This window comes from Sphaeramia orbicularis, chromosome 2 (assembly GCF_902148855.1).
Source record: "Sphaeramia orbicularis chromosome 2, fSphaOr1.1, whole genome shotgun sequence".
In the NCBI taxonomy this organism is placed as follows: Eukaryota; Metazoa; Chordata; class Actinopteri; order Kurtiformes; family Apogonidae; genus Sphaeramia; species Sphaeramia orbicularis.
The window spans coordinates 27,380,474-27,394,652 of record NC_043958.1 but is presented as its reverse complement, the minus strand read 5'-3'; the positions used below and the strand labels follow the sequence as shown (position 1 = coordinate 27,394,652).

General features: G+C 37.0%; 1 protein-coding gene across 3 annotated transcripts in view; it reads right to left on the bottom strand.

Moving 5' to 3' along the window:
* Positions 1-8,303, bottom strand: part of LOC115431749 (potassium voltage-gated channel subfamily H member 7-like) — a 114,123-nt gene extending 105,820 nt beyond the window's left edge. For 2 of the 3 annotated variants that reach the window (XM_030152394.1, XM_030152403.1), the window contains exons 1-2: positions 7,752-8,303; positions 6,797-7,027 (exon numbers count right to left, since the gene is read on the bottom strand). In XM_030152394.1, the coding sequence (XP_030008254.1) occupies positions 6,797-7,027; positions 7,752-7,827 (307 nt within the window). In that variant the 5' untranslated portion in view covers positions 7,828-8,303. The remainder of the gene's footprint in view (positions 1-6,796; positions 7,028-7,751) is intronic. The other variant, XM_030152409.1, reaches the window with a different exon arrangement.
* Positions 8,304-14,179: the final 5,876 nt, after the last annotated feature.

Here is a 14,179-nt window from a genome sequence, read left to right as displayed (position 1 = left end):
CCAACACACAAGACTAAGCTGAAGTTTACTCTTCAGAAATAGTGGCATTTGTAATATGTTTACATACTTGTAACAATTTACATACTTGTAACAATATTCCACTGCTCCATGTCAACTCTTTCTCCAAAAAGCAATGAAGTACTGTATAAGTTATGTTCAACATCAAAAATAAGAAGGCTAAAATAAAAAACTAGAAGCACTCGGAGAGCGCAGACCTCTGCCAAGGCTGATCAGTGGCCCCCCCCGTGGGCCCCCCCACCCCCGATCACCACCAAAATTTAATCATTTCTTCCTTATCCCATTTCCAACAAACCCTGAAAATTTCATCCAAATCTGTCCATAACTTTTTGAGTTATGTTGCACACTAACGGACAGACAAACAAACAAACAAACCCTGGCAAAAACATAACCTCCTTGGCGGAGGTAATAACACATTTTAAGTCCCGTCACTGTGTTTCATTAGTTCTACTTTTGTAACTATGACTGTTGAATGATAAATATTGTATGGACATTCTAAATTCAAGTAACAATTAAAAACTTTTCAATTTTAATTAATTGTAAATGACCACTCATAACCCAGTACTGCGTCTTTATGGTGTACTAGGAGACTATACAAACACTTTGAAAATTACTGCTGCAGAAGCCAGCTTATGAGTGGAACTTTCATATCTTTAGGGCACCGACACAATTTCAATACTGACAAAACAAGTCTCATAGCATTTAAAAAAAAAAAAAAAAATTATATATATATATATATATATATATATATATATATATATATATATATATATATATATTTATTTATTTATTTATTTATTTATTTATTCATTCATTCATTCATCCATTAATTAATTTATTTATTTATTTATCAAAGACAACTTCAAGCTTTGGCAAATAGGTCTATGTTTTAAGTTGTAAAACTTGATGGAGTTGATCAATAAAATGTCAGTTTCCTGAAACAAAAGTAAAGACAAAGGAGTTAGCGACCATTAAGTTTGAGAATTTTTTATGTTATAGGGTTACTTCTATAAATTATAAAAATGCATCCGAGCTCAAGAGTTATGCAATAATATGCAAGTCATTTTAATTTTGTTACAATGTAAAACTGTCATTGACAAAAGGATTTTTTTCAAAACTGGTATTTGAAGCCTAGGCGTCAGTATTGGGACTGTTATCACTGGTATCTCTCTAAATTGAGATTGCTCTAAAGGAAATTGCTGACTATCCATATGTTGAGTTTGGGGGTTCTGAATAAAGCTTTGCCCCTTTAATGGCACCCCCTGGTACTATAGAGGTCAGATGTAGACTGGGGAGCGTAACAGCCAACGACAGCACAAATCATAAAGCATTAAAAATCTGTCAGAGATTCTGCTGACGAGCACCATCTCCTTCATGGACTGTAAAGGACAGCAGGCAATGCGTTTATGCAGACCCTGGGTCAGAGGATTAAAGAGAAGAAGATTGCCTCATAGAAACCCCAGTGGTCCACCATGAGAAGAGCAATCAGCTTGCCGCAATGACATCTCTCCTGCAATTCCAATACCAGACACAATAGAGAAATGTGCTGAGAGCTAAGTGAGTATGTAAGGGCTGTCGTTGTTAATTTCATTTCTTTCCGGACTACTGCACTTTTTGGTTTTCCTTTGGCTTCACATCTTTTTCCTGCCTCACACTGTTGTCCTTTTTCACACTTTATCCAAATAAAAAACCATAGCCCCTTCTGACCTGTAAAGTCTTTTTTTTTCTCCAAACTTGATCTTTCTATCATTTTATTTTGATATTATTTTATATTATTGGCTATTTCATGTTAGTTTTAATGTCTGATATTTGATAATCCATTAGCTATTAATCCTATCTTGCAGTAAACAGTAATTAGTTACATAATTTCAGCCTCATTTATTTTATCAAACCAATAACATAACAGTACTAACAGTGTTTTGACTTGTAACTGTATGCCTTTTATTGTGTCATGTCAACTTTCGGTCCATCTGTTCATCTACTTGATCACTTTAATCAGTTATAATGATAAATGATGATGATAAATAAATAAATAGTTAAAACTGCATACTAAGTATTGTGTTTAAACATGCAAAGCACATCTCACGTTCACTGAGCCCACGACAAAGGCAGCTTTATCATACATTAATCAATTTGTGCGGTTAAAAGCTATAAATATTTAATACCAATAACACTAGCGTCACAAGATTACATGGCTATTGACTGTGGAAACGACAAAGGATAATCTAAAATTAATTCAGCCATAGTGGGTTATTATAAAAAGGACATTATAAAAGCAGTTTGCCCTGTTCAAACAGGTGTATGACCTTCCCCAGAGAAGCACTGAGTCAGGTGAGAGGAAAACACTGAGGTAATTAGAGGTACAGAGTATCGAATGGTAATGAGGCCTTTTCCCCCGGCTGTGGGGTCCGACAGTCAGAAGCCCTCCAGCTCCTTTTATCCAAGTCTCCCGTGGGCCAGCCGGTGGAGGGAAGGCATTCGGCCGTCATTGATTTCGCCTCTCCGATGCACCGGTTTTGAAGATCAATGCAACATGAAGGTATTTGTGTCCTCATTAATGCTGTTTGCTCAGCAGATCAATGTAGACAGAACCCCTAGCTTGGCTTCAACAGAGACTACACCAACATAGAGAGGTATCAGACCTGTAACGCTCCTATATGAAGTGAAATATGGTTCTTGACTGAATATTTAAGTGACTAAAGCCAACTAAATATAGGTAGAAAAACAGACTCAAGTATCAAAATCACTACTTGGATGTGTATTCCCTACGGCTGCCATCTTGCAAACATCCCTAGCCTTCACAGACCTCCAAAACATTAGCTCATTGGTTAATTAGTTCAACAAACATTCCCAAAGGGTTTCTATGTAGATAATGTTAGTGTGTGCTTATATAATGCCGTTCACTAATAGGACAACTCAGTAGTAGCTCTGATATCCTCTAAATATTCTATTAATTACATGCACAGTAAAATTGGAAGGGTATTCGACAAAAAGAAAGTGTGTATATGCAACAGGTAAACACTAATCTCTATTTACAAATCACAAATTACAACAGGGTGTTTTATAAACGTTTGTGTTCCAGTACTGGGCTCCACTTGTGGCTGATAGATAATAGGATTTCCATTTAAATTAGTGACTTTGAGGTACAAATAATGCCTAACAAACAAAATAACAACCACATAGAATGTTTACTGTTACTTATTAATTTATCTATTATTCACTTTTTCTATTTTCTGTTGGCTCAGTTATTTTTGTATATCACACATTTGTTACCGTTTGTACTTAATGGATTTTGTACTGCACAGAGACTTTGTTATAATAATGTTCTTTTTCTTGCTGTGGCCCCCTCTTGGAGGGCCTTAGGGTTGGTTTTGGTATGGGGGAAAAAATAATATAAAAGGCAATGTATAATATATGCACTGTAATTACACTTTTTTGTATGTCCTGTTACATTGCTCAAAAAAGATACATTTAAAAAAAAAGTTTACTGTTAGATAGATGTTCAGGTCCAGATGTAATGTTTGATTACTCTGAGTGTGATGAGATTCATTGAATTAATTTGATATTTATTACTGTTTAGTTTGACAGTCATTCATTTTCCAACACGGTTTGTCGTGTGTAGTGTATCTTCAGAGGCTTCGTATTGCTTCATTAACTGGGTCCTAACTTTTATTCTGCAAAAAAACTACTTTTAATAACCTAGTCTTGTAAAAACAGAGCTGTCTCCACATTTCTTTAGCTCTGGGCAGCACTGGAGGTAGATGTGTATCAATCCACTATCATTTTGGAAAAGGCATGAGTTGTTTGGCTCATTTGAATATCGAATCACACTCATCTAGGGTGGCGCTAAATGCAGGATTCAGTGACGCTGGCTTTGCAAAATAGAGTTGGGGGGTGCTTTGTTGGGACATCTGCACATAGGGAAGCAACCACAACAGAAAATGCTTCATAAAAAGCCATATGATTTTGTTAAAAATGACCATTTTTGAATGTAGTTGGTGCTGCTCTTTCACACTTTGGAAGGAGGAGCGCAGAGGGTGCCGACTCAAATACACAGCCAATGACAGATTAGTATGAGCCGTTAAAGATTCGCTATGAGTCGACTCTTAAGGGAAATAGCTCCTTCTATAAGGGACTTTAATTATTTAATAATTCTTAAATTATCATTTAAATTATTCAATTAAACTATACGTTCCATCCAATTGTGGAATATGTGGCAAACGTTCATACCAGAACTCCAGGCAGAACCTCTTTTCAATCATTTTGAAACACAGAAAGTGAAGCATAAATATTTTTTTCATTTAAGTCAAAGATCTGTAAATACAATAACAGCAGTGTTGTACTAAACGTATTGATAGACTTTAGGGTCACAGAGTATAGCACACCACTCCAAGAAAAAGCTGACATCTCCTCTCTGTCTATTCCCTGAAACATTGTTTCAGCAACTATGTCTCGCTCTTTCAACCTCTGACCCCTTACATCTATTTCTCTTAGGATACTATCATTTGTAAGTGCTCTGCAAACCATTTTTCACCTAATCTGTGTCACTTCTCTCCCACTGGGCTTTATACCTGCACACACCATAATAAGACCATATACCATCTCTCAGTCTCACCTCCTATCACACATCAAGTCAAAACAAATCTCTTTATGTCATACATTACACCATTATACCATTACAGGTTACGGGACAAAATCAAACAAACTGAAGAACATATAATTTCATGTACAGTATCTCCATCATTTTGGATTCCTACTCTGGTTGTTTTTAACTCCTTCAAATGGGAATGCTTAGCGTTTTCTCTAAATGCCTCAGAGTGGTGACGACTTCAAATGTTTCTGTAAAAAAACATTAAAAAGCATTCTTGCAAACTTTGCAGTGTTAATAGATAATTTGATATGTTTACTATGTTGAATTTAAACAACAAAACAAAAATAGTTTGCATTGGGTCATGTTTTTATTGCCATCGACATAAAAAAAAAAAAAAAAAATTATCTAACATGATGCAGACAAAAAAATATTAGTTTTATTCAAATTCTATTATTCTGTCATTTAATTCTGATGAATATAGCTTTAAGTAAGCTATAATTTAATTTCAATGAAATGGACTTTGAATAAAATTGTACATTTCTCTGAATTTCAACAGTGCTGGTTATAATGTACGGAGGCAAGTCACACAATATATTGTATAACACAGCTCAAACTCTCATTGTTTCAAACTTGATTTCAAATCTTTCTTTTTTGAAAAAAATACATCTATTACAAGATTTGTGAGGAAACGTTACAAGTCTTTTATGGATGATTCAATATTCTTACTATTAAACTGCTACCATTTTACTTTTCTCAAGTTATTTCCTTTATCAAGCTTTTTGCTTTTGCAGAAATAAAACTTTCATCATCATCGAGAACTGCTGTAGTGCACGTGCTCTGCTAATTATACTGTGACACTGAATACTTCAAACAAGCAACACATATCGCATAGTGTGATGCAGCAGCATCATGTAATGCCTATAGCACACACACCATGTGTCATAAAAACAAAGGAAGGAATCCAAGAACTTTAGCAATAATGTGCCAGACACGTGCCTACATTGGAAATGTTCCCACTTATCAAGACACTGTCAGTGTGCAGGGCTTCTATAAGAAACTGCAACAACAACAATGTGTGCCAAAGTAACAGCAGATGTTTTGCACATATTATGCCTGTGTTTATCTTTCTTTACAATGTGTATATTCTATAGCCTGACCCATGGTTGTTCTCTGCACTGCACTGATTATCAAGGGGATATGTAATATTTCTGAAAAGTATACTAACATTTACACAAACAACTCATGAGCACGCACAGACCATCATCAGATAAGTCTTACAGAATGGTGAGAACGTACTGTTGTGAACTTTATCTCATCTTACCTGTTATGCAAGACAGCATCGTGATATGAATACGCACTGCATGTCATTGTTAGAGGTCACTACATGAATCTCTATGAATGATAGCTTTTGATGCAACTGGTTTAAACTTTCAGTCCACAGCTCAGCTTGTAGCTTGTTAAATCAATATCAGGTGTCATACCTTCATGGTATACATACAATATTCATCAGCAGCATTAGCACACCAGTAGATTTTCTCCACCACAGGATAGGAATGCTGTCGGTCTAAAAAACTATAATCTGTGAGCATTGAGATCCGTACATTGGAAGTTAGTTTAACAAATGCTGGCACATGTTGTGTCCAGTACATTCAGGAAAGGATGAGAACAATGCTAGAGAAGAGGCCAAACAGTGTATCACACACCTCGCTATCTTCGCATAAGTCTTCAGGGAAGTGCGCTACATCCTTCCCAGAGTGCCCTATCCAGTGCAGGCTAATGAATATATTTCCCAGCCACACAGTGAGTGCATCACTCTCAAAACTGGACTTCACAGCAGAGGAAACCTTCACAGCTGCTATTCTTCCCCTCAGGGTTCTAAATGGGTGCACTCAGTGATTTGCTGCTGCAAAATGCTCCAGATAGAACAGACTAAGAACTAAGAATTGCTTACTGTTTCAGGTGTTAGGTATTGTAAAAGTCACCTTTCACACATTTATCCAGCGTCTGCACCTCCTGTATTAGCACCGTAGGCTCATGTACAAAACAGACCCAAATACTACGTTTTGAAAGGAAGTCACCGAGTTTAGTCAGCAAAAACGCAAAGGGAGTCTAATGCTGTGGTTTCATGTATAGTTTTGTTTGTGCATGTCCTCCTGAACCCAAACAGTCTGACCTAACAGTACTCACCGTCCTTGCGGTGGTAGGTAATCTCCACCTTTCGCTCCTCTGAACCCATGAGGGCCTGGGCCACTTGGGCCACAGCATGCCGGCTGGTGAACTGGCCATGCAGAAAGTCACAAGTGCATGGCTTCTGCATGACATCCGGCCTGGAGAAGCCCGTCATCTCACAGAAGCCGTCATTACAGTAGATAATAGCGCAGTTCTGCACCCGGGCATTGGCTATGATGAATTTTTTATCTGTAATACAGTAGAAGAGAGATTGAGGGAAGGAAATATTCATTTTTTCAACAGTGCTATGAAAAATGTCTTATTTTGTAATGGTTTACATAGGATTATCACATTATCACATAAATCACATTCCTCTGTGAATTAATGTAAAACTTTATAACCAGGTTGAGTGGCTTCAATAAATAAATAAATCACTTATAAAGGCTATATCACAGCATGGTCTGCATTTGCATTTATTTACATAACAGGATGTGTTACATTATTTCCAGTTGTGATTTCTGATTTAATGCCATGGTGTTTTGCTCCATTTAATAGGCCTCCAGTATGATGTGCCAATAATCTGTGAAACTAAATCACAAGTGAAGGGTTTAATAAGAACATGAAGGTATTCCTGGGATATAATCTGAAAGTAATTAAATCACTTAATCCTTATTTCTCATACACAGCTTTCTGAATTTGAACTAGAGCAGAAGAGCGTACAATCACGTCTCTCCAGCACCACAAAACTATAAAACAAACCGGGTGCTTGATAAGGCTGCGGCTAATTAACTTATCATGACTTTAACATGCCTCTGACAGGCATCACAAAGCTCAATTATTATTTTTCGGTGTATTAAGCTGTTTCCTAAAGATTAAGTAATTCTTCGGTGGAGAATTGTCAGCAGAGCACAAAAGGATGGCAGCAAAACACAATGCACCCACACAGTATTGGACACCAGGGAGAGGTACTCACTTTGTCCTTCGAATTTCCGAATAATTATTCCCAAAAATGTGTTCTGTGGCGCAACATGACCCCTCCGGACAGGCATGGTTCCCCTCCAAAAATAAAGATGATAAAAATTCTTTGGCTGTTCTAGTGTGAGCAAGCCAGTCCCCCGAAATGCCTTCCGTCAAGTTCTTGCGGGTGACGACCGAAGCCAGAGGGGCTCCCCGTTTTCTTTGTCACCACTCAGTCATCCTCGTAAGAAAAATCTGCCCCTCTGCTTTTCGCGACCCCCGTGTTTCCCTTATTTCAACTCCGACGCGCCTCTGGCTGAGCGCATCGCAGAGGCTTCCCTGCGCTTCTCGCAGAACTAAAGCTGAAAAGAAAGGAGTCGGTAAACCGCAGTTTAACCAACATTTCACCGTCGCTCCTCGAAAGCACTGTGCGCGTTTCTGTCGGTACGTGAGTGGCCGTGCGTGTCTGCGCGTGGGGGTCTATTGTTGTGAAGGGAAGACTGATGGTCTCTGAGGCCAATGGCTGAGAGGCTGGCAGAGCGGAGAGGCGCAACACAGACACTGCGAAGGGAAAACCCACATGGATGCGTAGACAAAGCGGCAGACGGAAAGATAGTAGAGGCAGGGCTGACTGGTAACAGATTACCGGGTAACGCGTTACACTCACCATATTCTGCAACAGGAGCGGGATTTATGAGTCAGTTAACCAGTTCACTTTACCCTAAACTATCGTTATAAAGTCGAATTAAGCTAGGCTGTGATTAAAAAAAAAAAAAAAAAAAAAAAAAAACTACCTCCACTTATTATCAGCTGTTTACAGGCTAGCTAAGTGAACTGCACACACTATAAGTAAAACCAGAAAATACTTTTCCCGGTAGAAATATTTTCCCTATTACGTTGCAATAGAAACAGAACTCCATTTTGAGTTTTCAAAAATATAGCAAACGACAACCCGGAAGAGGCTTATTGTAAATGAAATGACTGCAATAAGTGATATCAGCACACCTGTGACATTTCCTCATTCACGAGCTCAGCAACGAGAGGCAGGTGTGACGTCAGGGCGCAGCACGCAGGTGTATCGTGTTTCCGGTTAATGTTGAGCCCTTGGCCACAATTACGGCTGAACGGCCGTGTTTTAATGTCCTCTGTTGCCTCGAGTTTCCGCTTTACTTTCCACGCATTGTTTGCATTAAATGTGCCAGAGCTCCACTGTCACTGTCCGCAACAGAAGGAGAGGAAAGGCCCGCACACACACACAGAGGCGCTGGCCATGGTGCTGCTCAGGCTCTGGCTCCAAGGCTCATTTCAAACTCATTTTAGTTCAGTTCCATATTCAGCTACATTTGATCTGCAGTGGGCCGGACCAGAAAAATAATAACATAATAACCTATAAATAATGACAACTCCAAAATTTTGTCTTTGTTTTAGTGTAAATAAAACCCCCATTAAATTATGAAAATACTTACTTTTATAAACTATCAAAAAAAAAAAAAAAAAAAAAACTGAAAAAACTGAAATTTAAATTAAAAAACAGAAAAATTTTTAGTGCAATTTTGACAATATTATTCCTCAACTTCTCATTTGTCCATGTGCATTATGGATCCCATCTACAAAGACACTACAGGGTGGGGAAGCAAAATTTACAATGAGCATTTAGTTGTTTTTTCTCAGCAGGCACTACATCAATTGTTTTGAAACCAAACATATATTGATGTCATAATCATACCTAACACTATTATCCATACCTTTTCAGAAACTTTTGCCCATATGAGTAATCAGGAAAGCAAACGTCAAAGAGTGTGTGATTTGCTGAATGCACTCGTCACACCAAAGGAGATTTCAAAAATAGTTGGAGTGTCCATAAAGACTGTTTATAATGGAAAGAAGAGAATGACTATGAGCAAAACTATTACGAGAAAGTCTGGAAGTGGAGGAAGCAACAAAAAACGTACCAAAGCTTTTATCAAAGCTCTCAAATCCAAAATCCTAAAGGATCCAACCAAATCCATGAGAAAAATGGCAATTGAACTTGAGGTAGACAACAAGACTGTTAGAAATGCAGTAAAATATGATTTGAAGTTAAAATCTTACACAAGAACACCAAAACACTTGTTGACAACAGCAGCAAATCCAACTTTAGCAATTTTTGAGAATCATGTTTATGGCCGCCTTCTAGCCCAGATCTAAACCCTCTGGATTCTGCTATTTGGGGCGTTTTAGAACATGCTACCAATAGAACATCACACAGCAATGTCGACTTTTTTAAAGATACTATTAAAGAAGAATGGGAGAAGTTGTCACTCGAATATTTGAGGAACGCTTGCGCAAGTTTCAGGAAGCGTGTGAAGGCAGTTATTGAGAAAGAAGGAGGACACATAGAATAAAAACATTTCCTATTATGTACATTTTCTTGTGGCAAATAAATTCTCATGACTTTCAACAAACTAATTGGTCATACACTGTCTTTCAATCCCTGCCTCAAAATATTGTAAATTTAGCTTCCCCACCCTGTAAACACTGAGGAACAGGCAGAAAAATTGCTGAATTTTCTTTAGACATTTCAGGTTGGTCATATTTGTTCAGGTTATTCACATTTTAGTGTTACAGGATAGTTTGTAAATGTAAATATTTTCATAATTTAATGTTATTTTTTGCACTAAAACAGAAAAAAAAATTGAAGTTGTTAATTCTAGCTTTTTTTTGGCGTAATTCAAGATTTTTTTTACTTAACCCTTTCGTGCATAGTGGTCACTCCAGTGGACAGCTATTCTCCAGCTGTTCTCTTGTATATTCACAGGTTTTGTTGTTTTAGTTCCATATCAGCCGACACAGTGGATGCTTATGTATTATCCCATACACTGACATTCATACCATTACTGTAACTTTACTGTTTTTGATAAATCTGATCTGTAGTAACATGTTTTAGTGTAAATCAGTTGCTAATTATTATAAGACTGTAATTAACAATTTTCTTTTTTTTTTTTATCTCCATGAAGTGAGTAACAACTAGTATTCGAGTATGTTAAAATATGAGAAAACATCAGATTAGCTGCGTTAAAGATGTTTATTTTATAGTTTTCACACAGTATATCACTTTCTGACAATGGGTTTTAAATACATATTTCTCTGCTTCAAAAATTAAACACATGGTTTTTTGCAACTCCATGAAAAATAGGTTCATTAAAAAAACTTCAATCACATTGTTATTTTCATGCCCAAAGAGGAATAAAAACACTCAGGAAAAAAATCTTGACTAAGGTTCTCATAATTCATGCATGAAAGGGTTAACTGAAGATTTTTTTTTGTTGTTTTGGCTTAATTCAAGATTTTTTTTTTACTTAATTGAAGATTTTTTTTGGCTTAATTCAAGATTTTTTGCTAAATTTGAGATCTTTTTTTGGCTTCATTGAAGTTTTTTTACTTAATTGAAGAATTGTTTTTGGTTTAATTCAAGATTTTTTTTCTTAATTCAAGCTAATTTTTTTTTGCTTAATTCAATTCAAGACTGTGGAATTTTTGCACTTGGCAAAAACATCCCAGGGGCCGAACTGGACCCTTTGGCGGGCCACATTTGGCCACCGGGCCGCATGTTTGACACCCCTGCTCTAAGGTTAATTGGATGCGGCGCCTTGCTCATGAGCACTCCGACGGGAAATAATAAAAGGGAATAGATCTCTATCACAACATAATGGCTGACTGGTCATAACAGGAGAGGCACAGGTGTAATTTATAATATCAATAAAAGCTCAGGCCTAGTAAGCTCCTAGGGATGGTTAACTTGGATGAAATGCAGCCTTTATTATTGTTCTCACCTGTAGTTTCTTACCCTGACAGATATAATGATGATGATGATGATGATGATGATGATGATGATGATGATGATGATGATGATGATGATGACGATGATGGATCACAAGGATGAAAGGGACTGAGATATAATTCCAAATAAAGTTAGGACGCTGTGTAAAATGCAAATAAAAATAGAATGTACTGATTTGCAGCATAGAAAACATATCAAACTGAGATCATGTGCAACTTTAAGAATGGGGTCATTTTGTATTGGATATCCCCATGCTTACCACTGCGTAGCATCCGCTCTTCTTTGATAATAGTCTGTAAACATCTGGAACTAAAGAGGCCAGATGGTGGAGTTTGGGAAAAGGAATGTTATTCTGTTCTTCTTTGTTATATTGTCTATTTCATGATGTGTCATTTTTTTTTCTGTTGGCAGGCCAGTTCAGGACCCAGGCTCTTCTACTACGAAGCCACGCTGTTGTATTAGATTCAGTGTCTGGTTTTGTGTTGTCTGACTAAAATATGAAAGGCCGTTCCTGAGAAAGAGGTCTGGATGGGGGTGCATGTTATTCTGATACCTGTATATACCATTCAGCAGCAATGGTGCCTTCCTAAATGTGCTCTGAACTGAGCACTCACAACAAACCAGATTATCCCTCTCATCTTTTGTCTGGTGAATGTACCGAGCTACTTTAAAAATGCACAGTTAAAAATTTGTTAGAAATGTCATGAGATGTACAAAGACGCTCTAAACAGTTTCTCAGACACACAATATGTTGTTGTTCTGCCTGACTGACTGTGCTTTTTCTCAACCAAAGAGCAATTTATACAAGGTGTACTCAAGTGTACAAACTGGGTAGGGGAGTGAAAGACTGGGATGGGCTAAATTGTTAACCAAATATGTGTGGGCTTTTTACACATGTGACCCTCCCTATATAAACCCTGAAGTTAAAATGGGGAAAATATCTGTAGTAAAAATGTCACGCTTTGAGTGCAGCCTTGTAAGAAGGAATGGTACTGTCAAATTTTTTCTGCCTGATTGAATAAAACATTTTCTTGATTCAAAATCTTGTGTGTATGTCTCCCAGAATGTGTGCAATAAGAACAATAACTATAATTAGAAATACAGTCCATGAATTAAAAGTAAAACATTTATAAATTTCATTGTGTGTTTTTAAAAGTTACTTAGTGTAATTTTCCATACCAATTCATTTGACCTCAGAACAATATTCCACTTTTCCTCAGTCCATTTTAAATAACTTTTGGTCTTGAGAAGATGGCCGCATTTCTGGGCCATGTTTACGTGTGGTTTCTTCTTTGCACAATAGAGCTTTAACTTGAATTTTGAAGACGACAAACTGTGTTCACAGACGATGATTTCTGCCAGTGTTGCCTGAGGATCTGAAGATCCTGTCACCCAGAATTGATTTTCATCCTTATCCTTTGTGCACATAAATTTCTCCAGATTCTTAGAATCTTTAGAGTCTTTACAGTTTTCTATAAATATCTGAATTGGTTTTTTGATGTAATTTTTTTGCACTTTACTGAACCTCTGCCCATCTGTACTTCTGAGAGTATCTGCCTCTATAATATTTTTTTATCCAATCGTCACCGAGCTGTTGACAGCCTATTATTATAGCCATTTGTAATTATTTGCCATCTGCTGTTTTATTTATTTATGTTTAGTCCTACTTACTTTTCCATTGTTTTGTTGGCCCTATTCCAACTTTGTTGGTGTTGGTGCCATTAAATTAAAACAGTCTCATTTTTTTGTTACAATTGCATTTTCTCAGTTTAAACACATTTTCTCAGTTTAAACACTTAATATGTGCACACTGGTCAAGGCAGACAGCCATCCTCCAGGAGTCTGGGTCTGCTCAAGGTTTCTGCCTGTTAAAGGGAAGTTTTTCCTCGCCACTATCACCAAGTCACAAGTTTTTGGTCCTGGAGGATTCTGTTGGGTTTCTGTAAATTGGCTTAGAGTCTGGTTTTGACCAACTCGATATGTAAAGCGTCATGAGATAACTTTTGTTATGATTTGGTGCTATATAAATAAAATTTGATTGATTGATTGATATGTTTTTTTTTATGTTTTATTGTGAATAAAATATGGGTTTATGAGATTTAAAAATCATGTCATTCTGTTTTTAATCCATATTTGACATAGTGTCCTAAATAGTTTTCACACTGGGGTTGTACAAGACAAATTGAATCAGAAAAAAACAAAAAAAAAAAGATGCTCTAATCTCATATTAAATAAGAAAAATCTGCTGTAAAAGTGGATTTTTACAGCAAGGATGCAGCTACGAAGGCTTAAATCCCAGTCATTTTAACCAGTCGCCAAAAAGAGCCTACAAAGACAGTCTTGTTAATGTGTTAAATAATCAGCACAGGAGGTTTAAACTCTTTCATTCCTCTTTTCCCCTCAATTTATTCCACTCTCATTGCACTTCCCTTTCACATTCAATTTACTTCCCTGCCTCTGTCTCTTTTCACTGCGTCACTCACAGACATGCAAAGCAAGCAAACACAGCCTGAATCAAGAGAAACATCTTACATCTTACACCAGCTCTTCCTCCATCTGGCCCATTGAGAAAACTATTCACCCTGTACAGATGCAGTGGCTTGGACAAAAGCATATGCCACCCT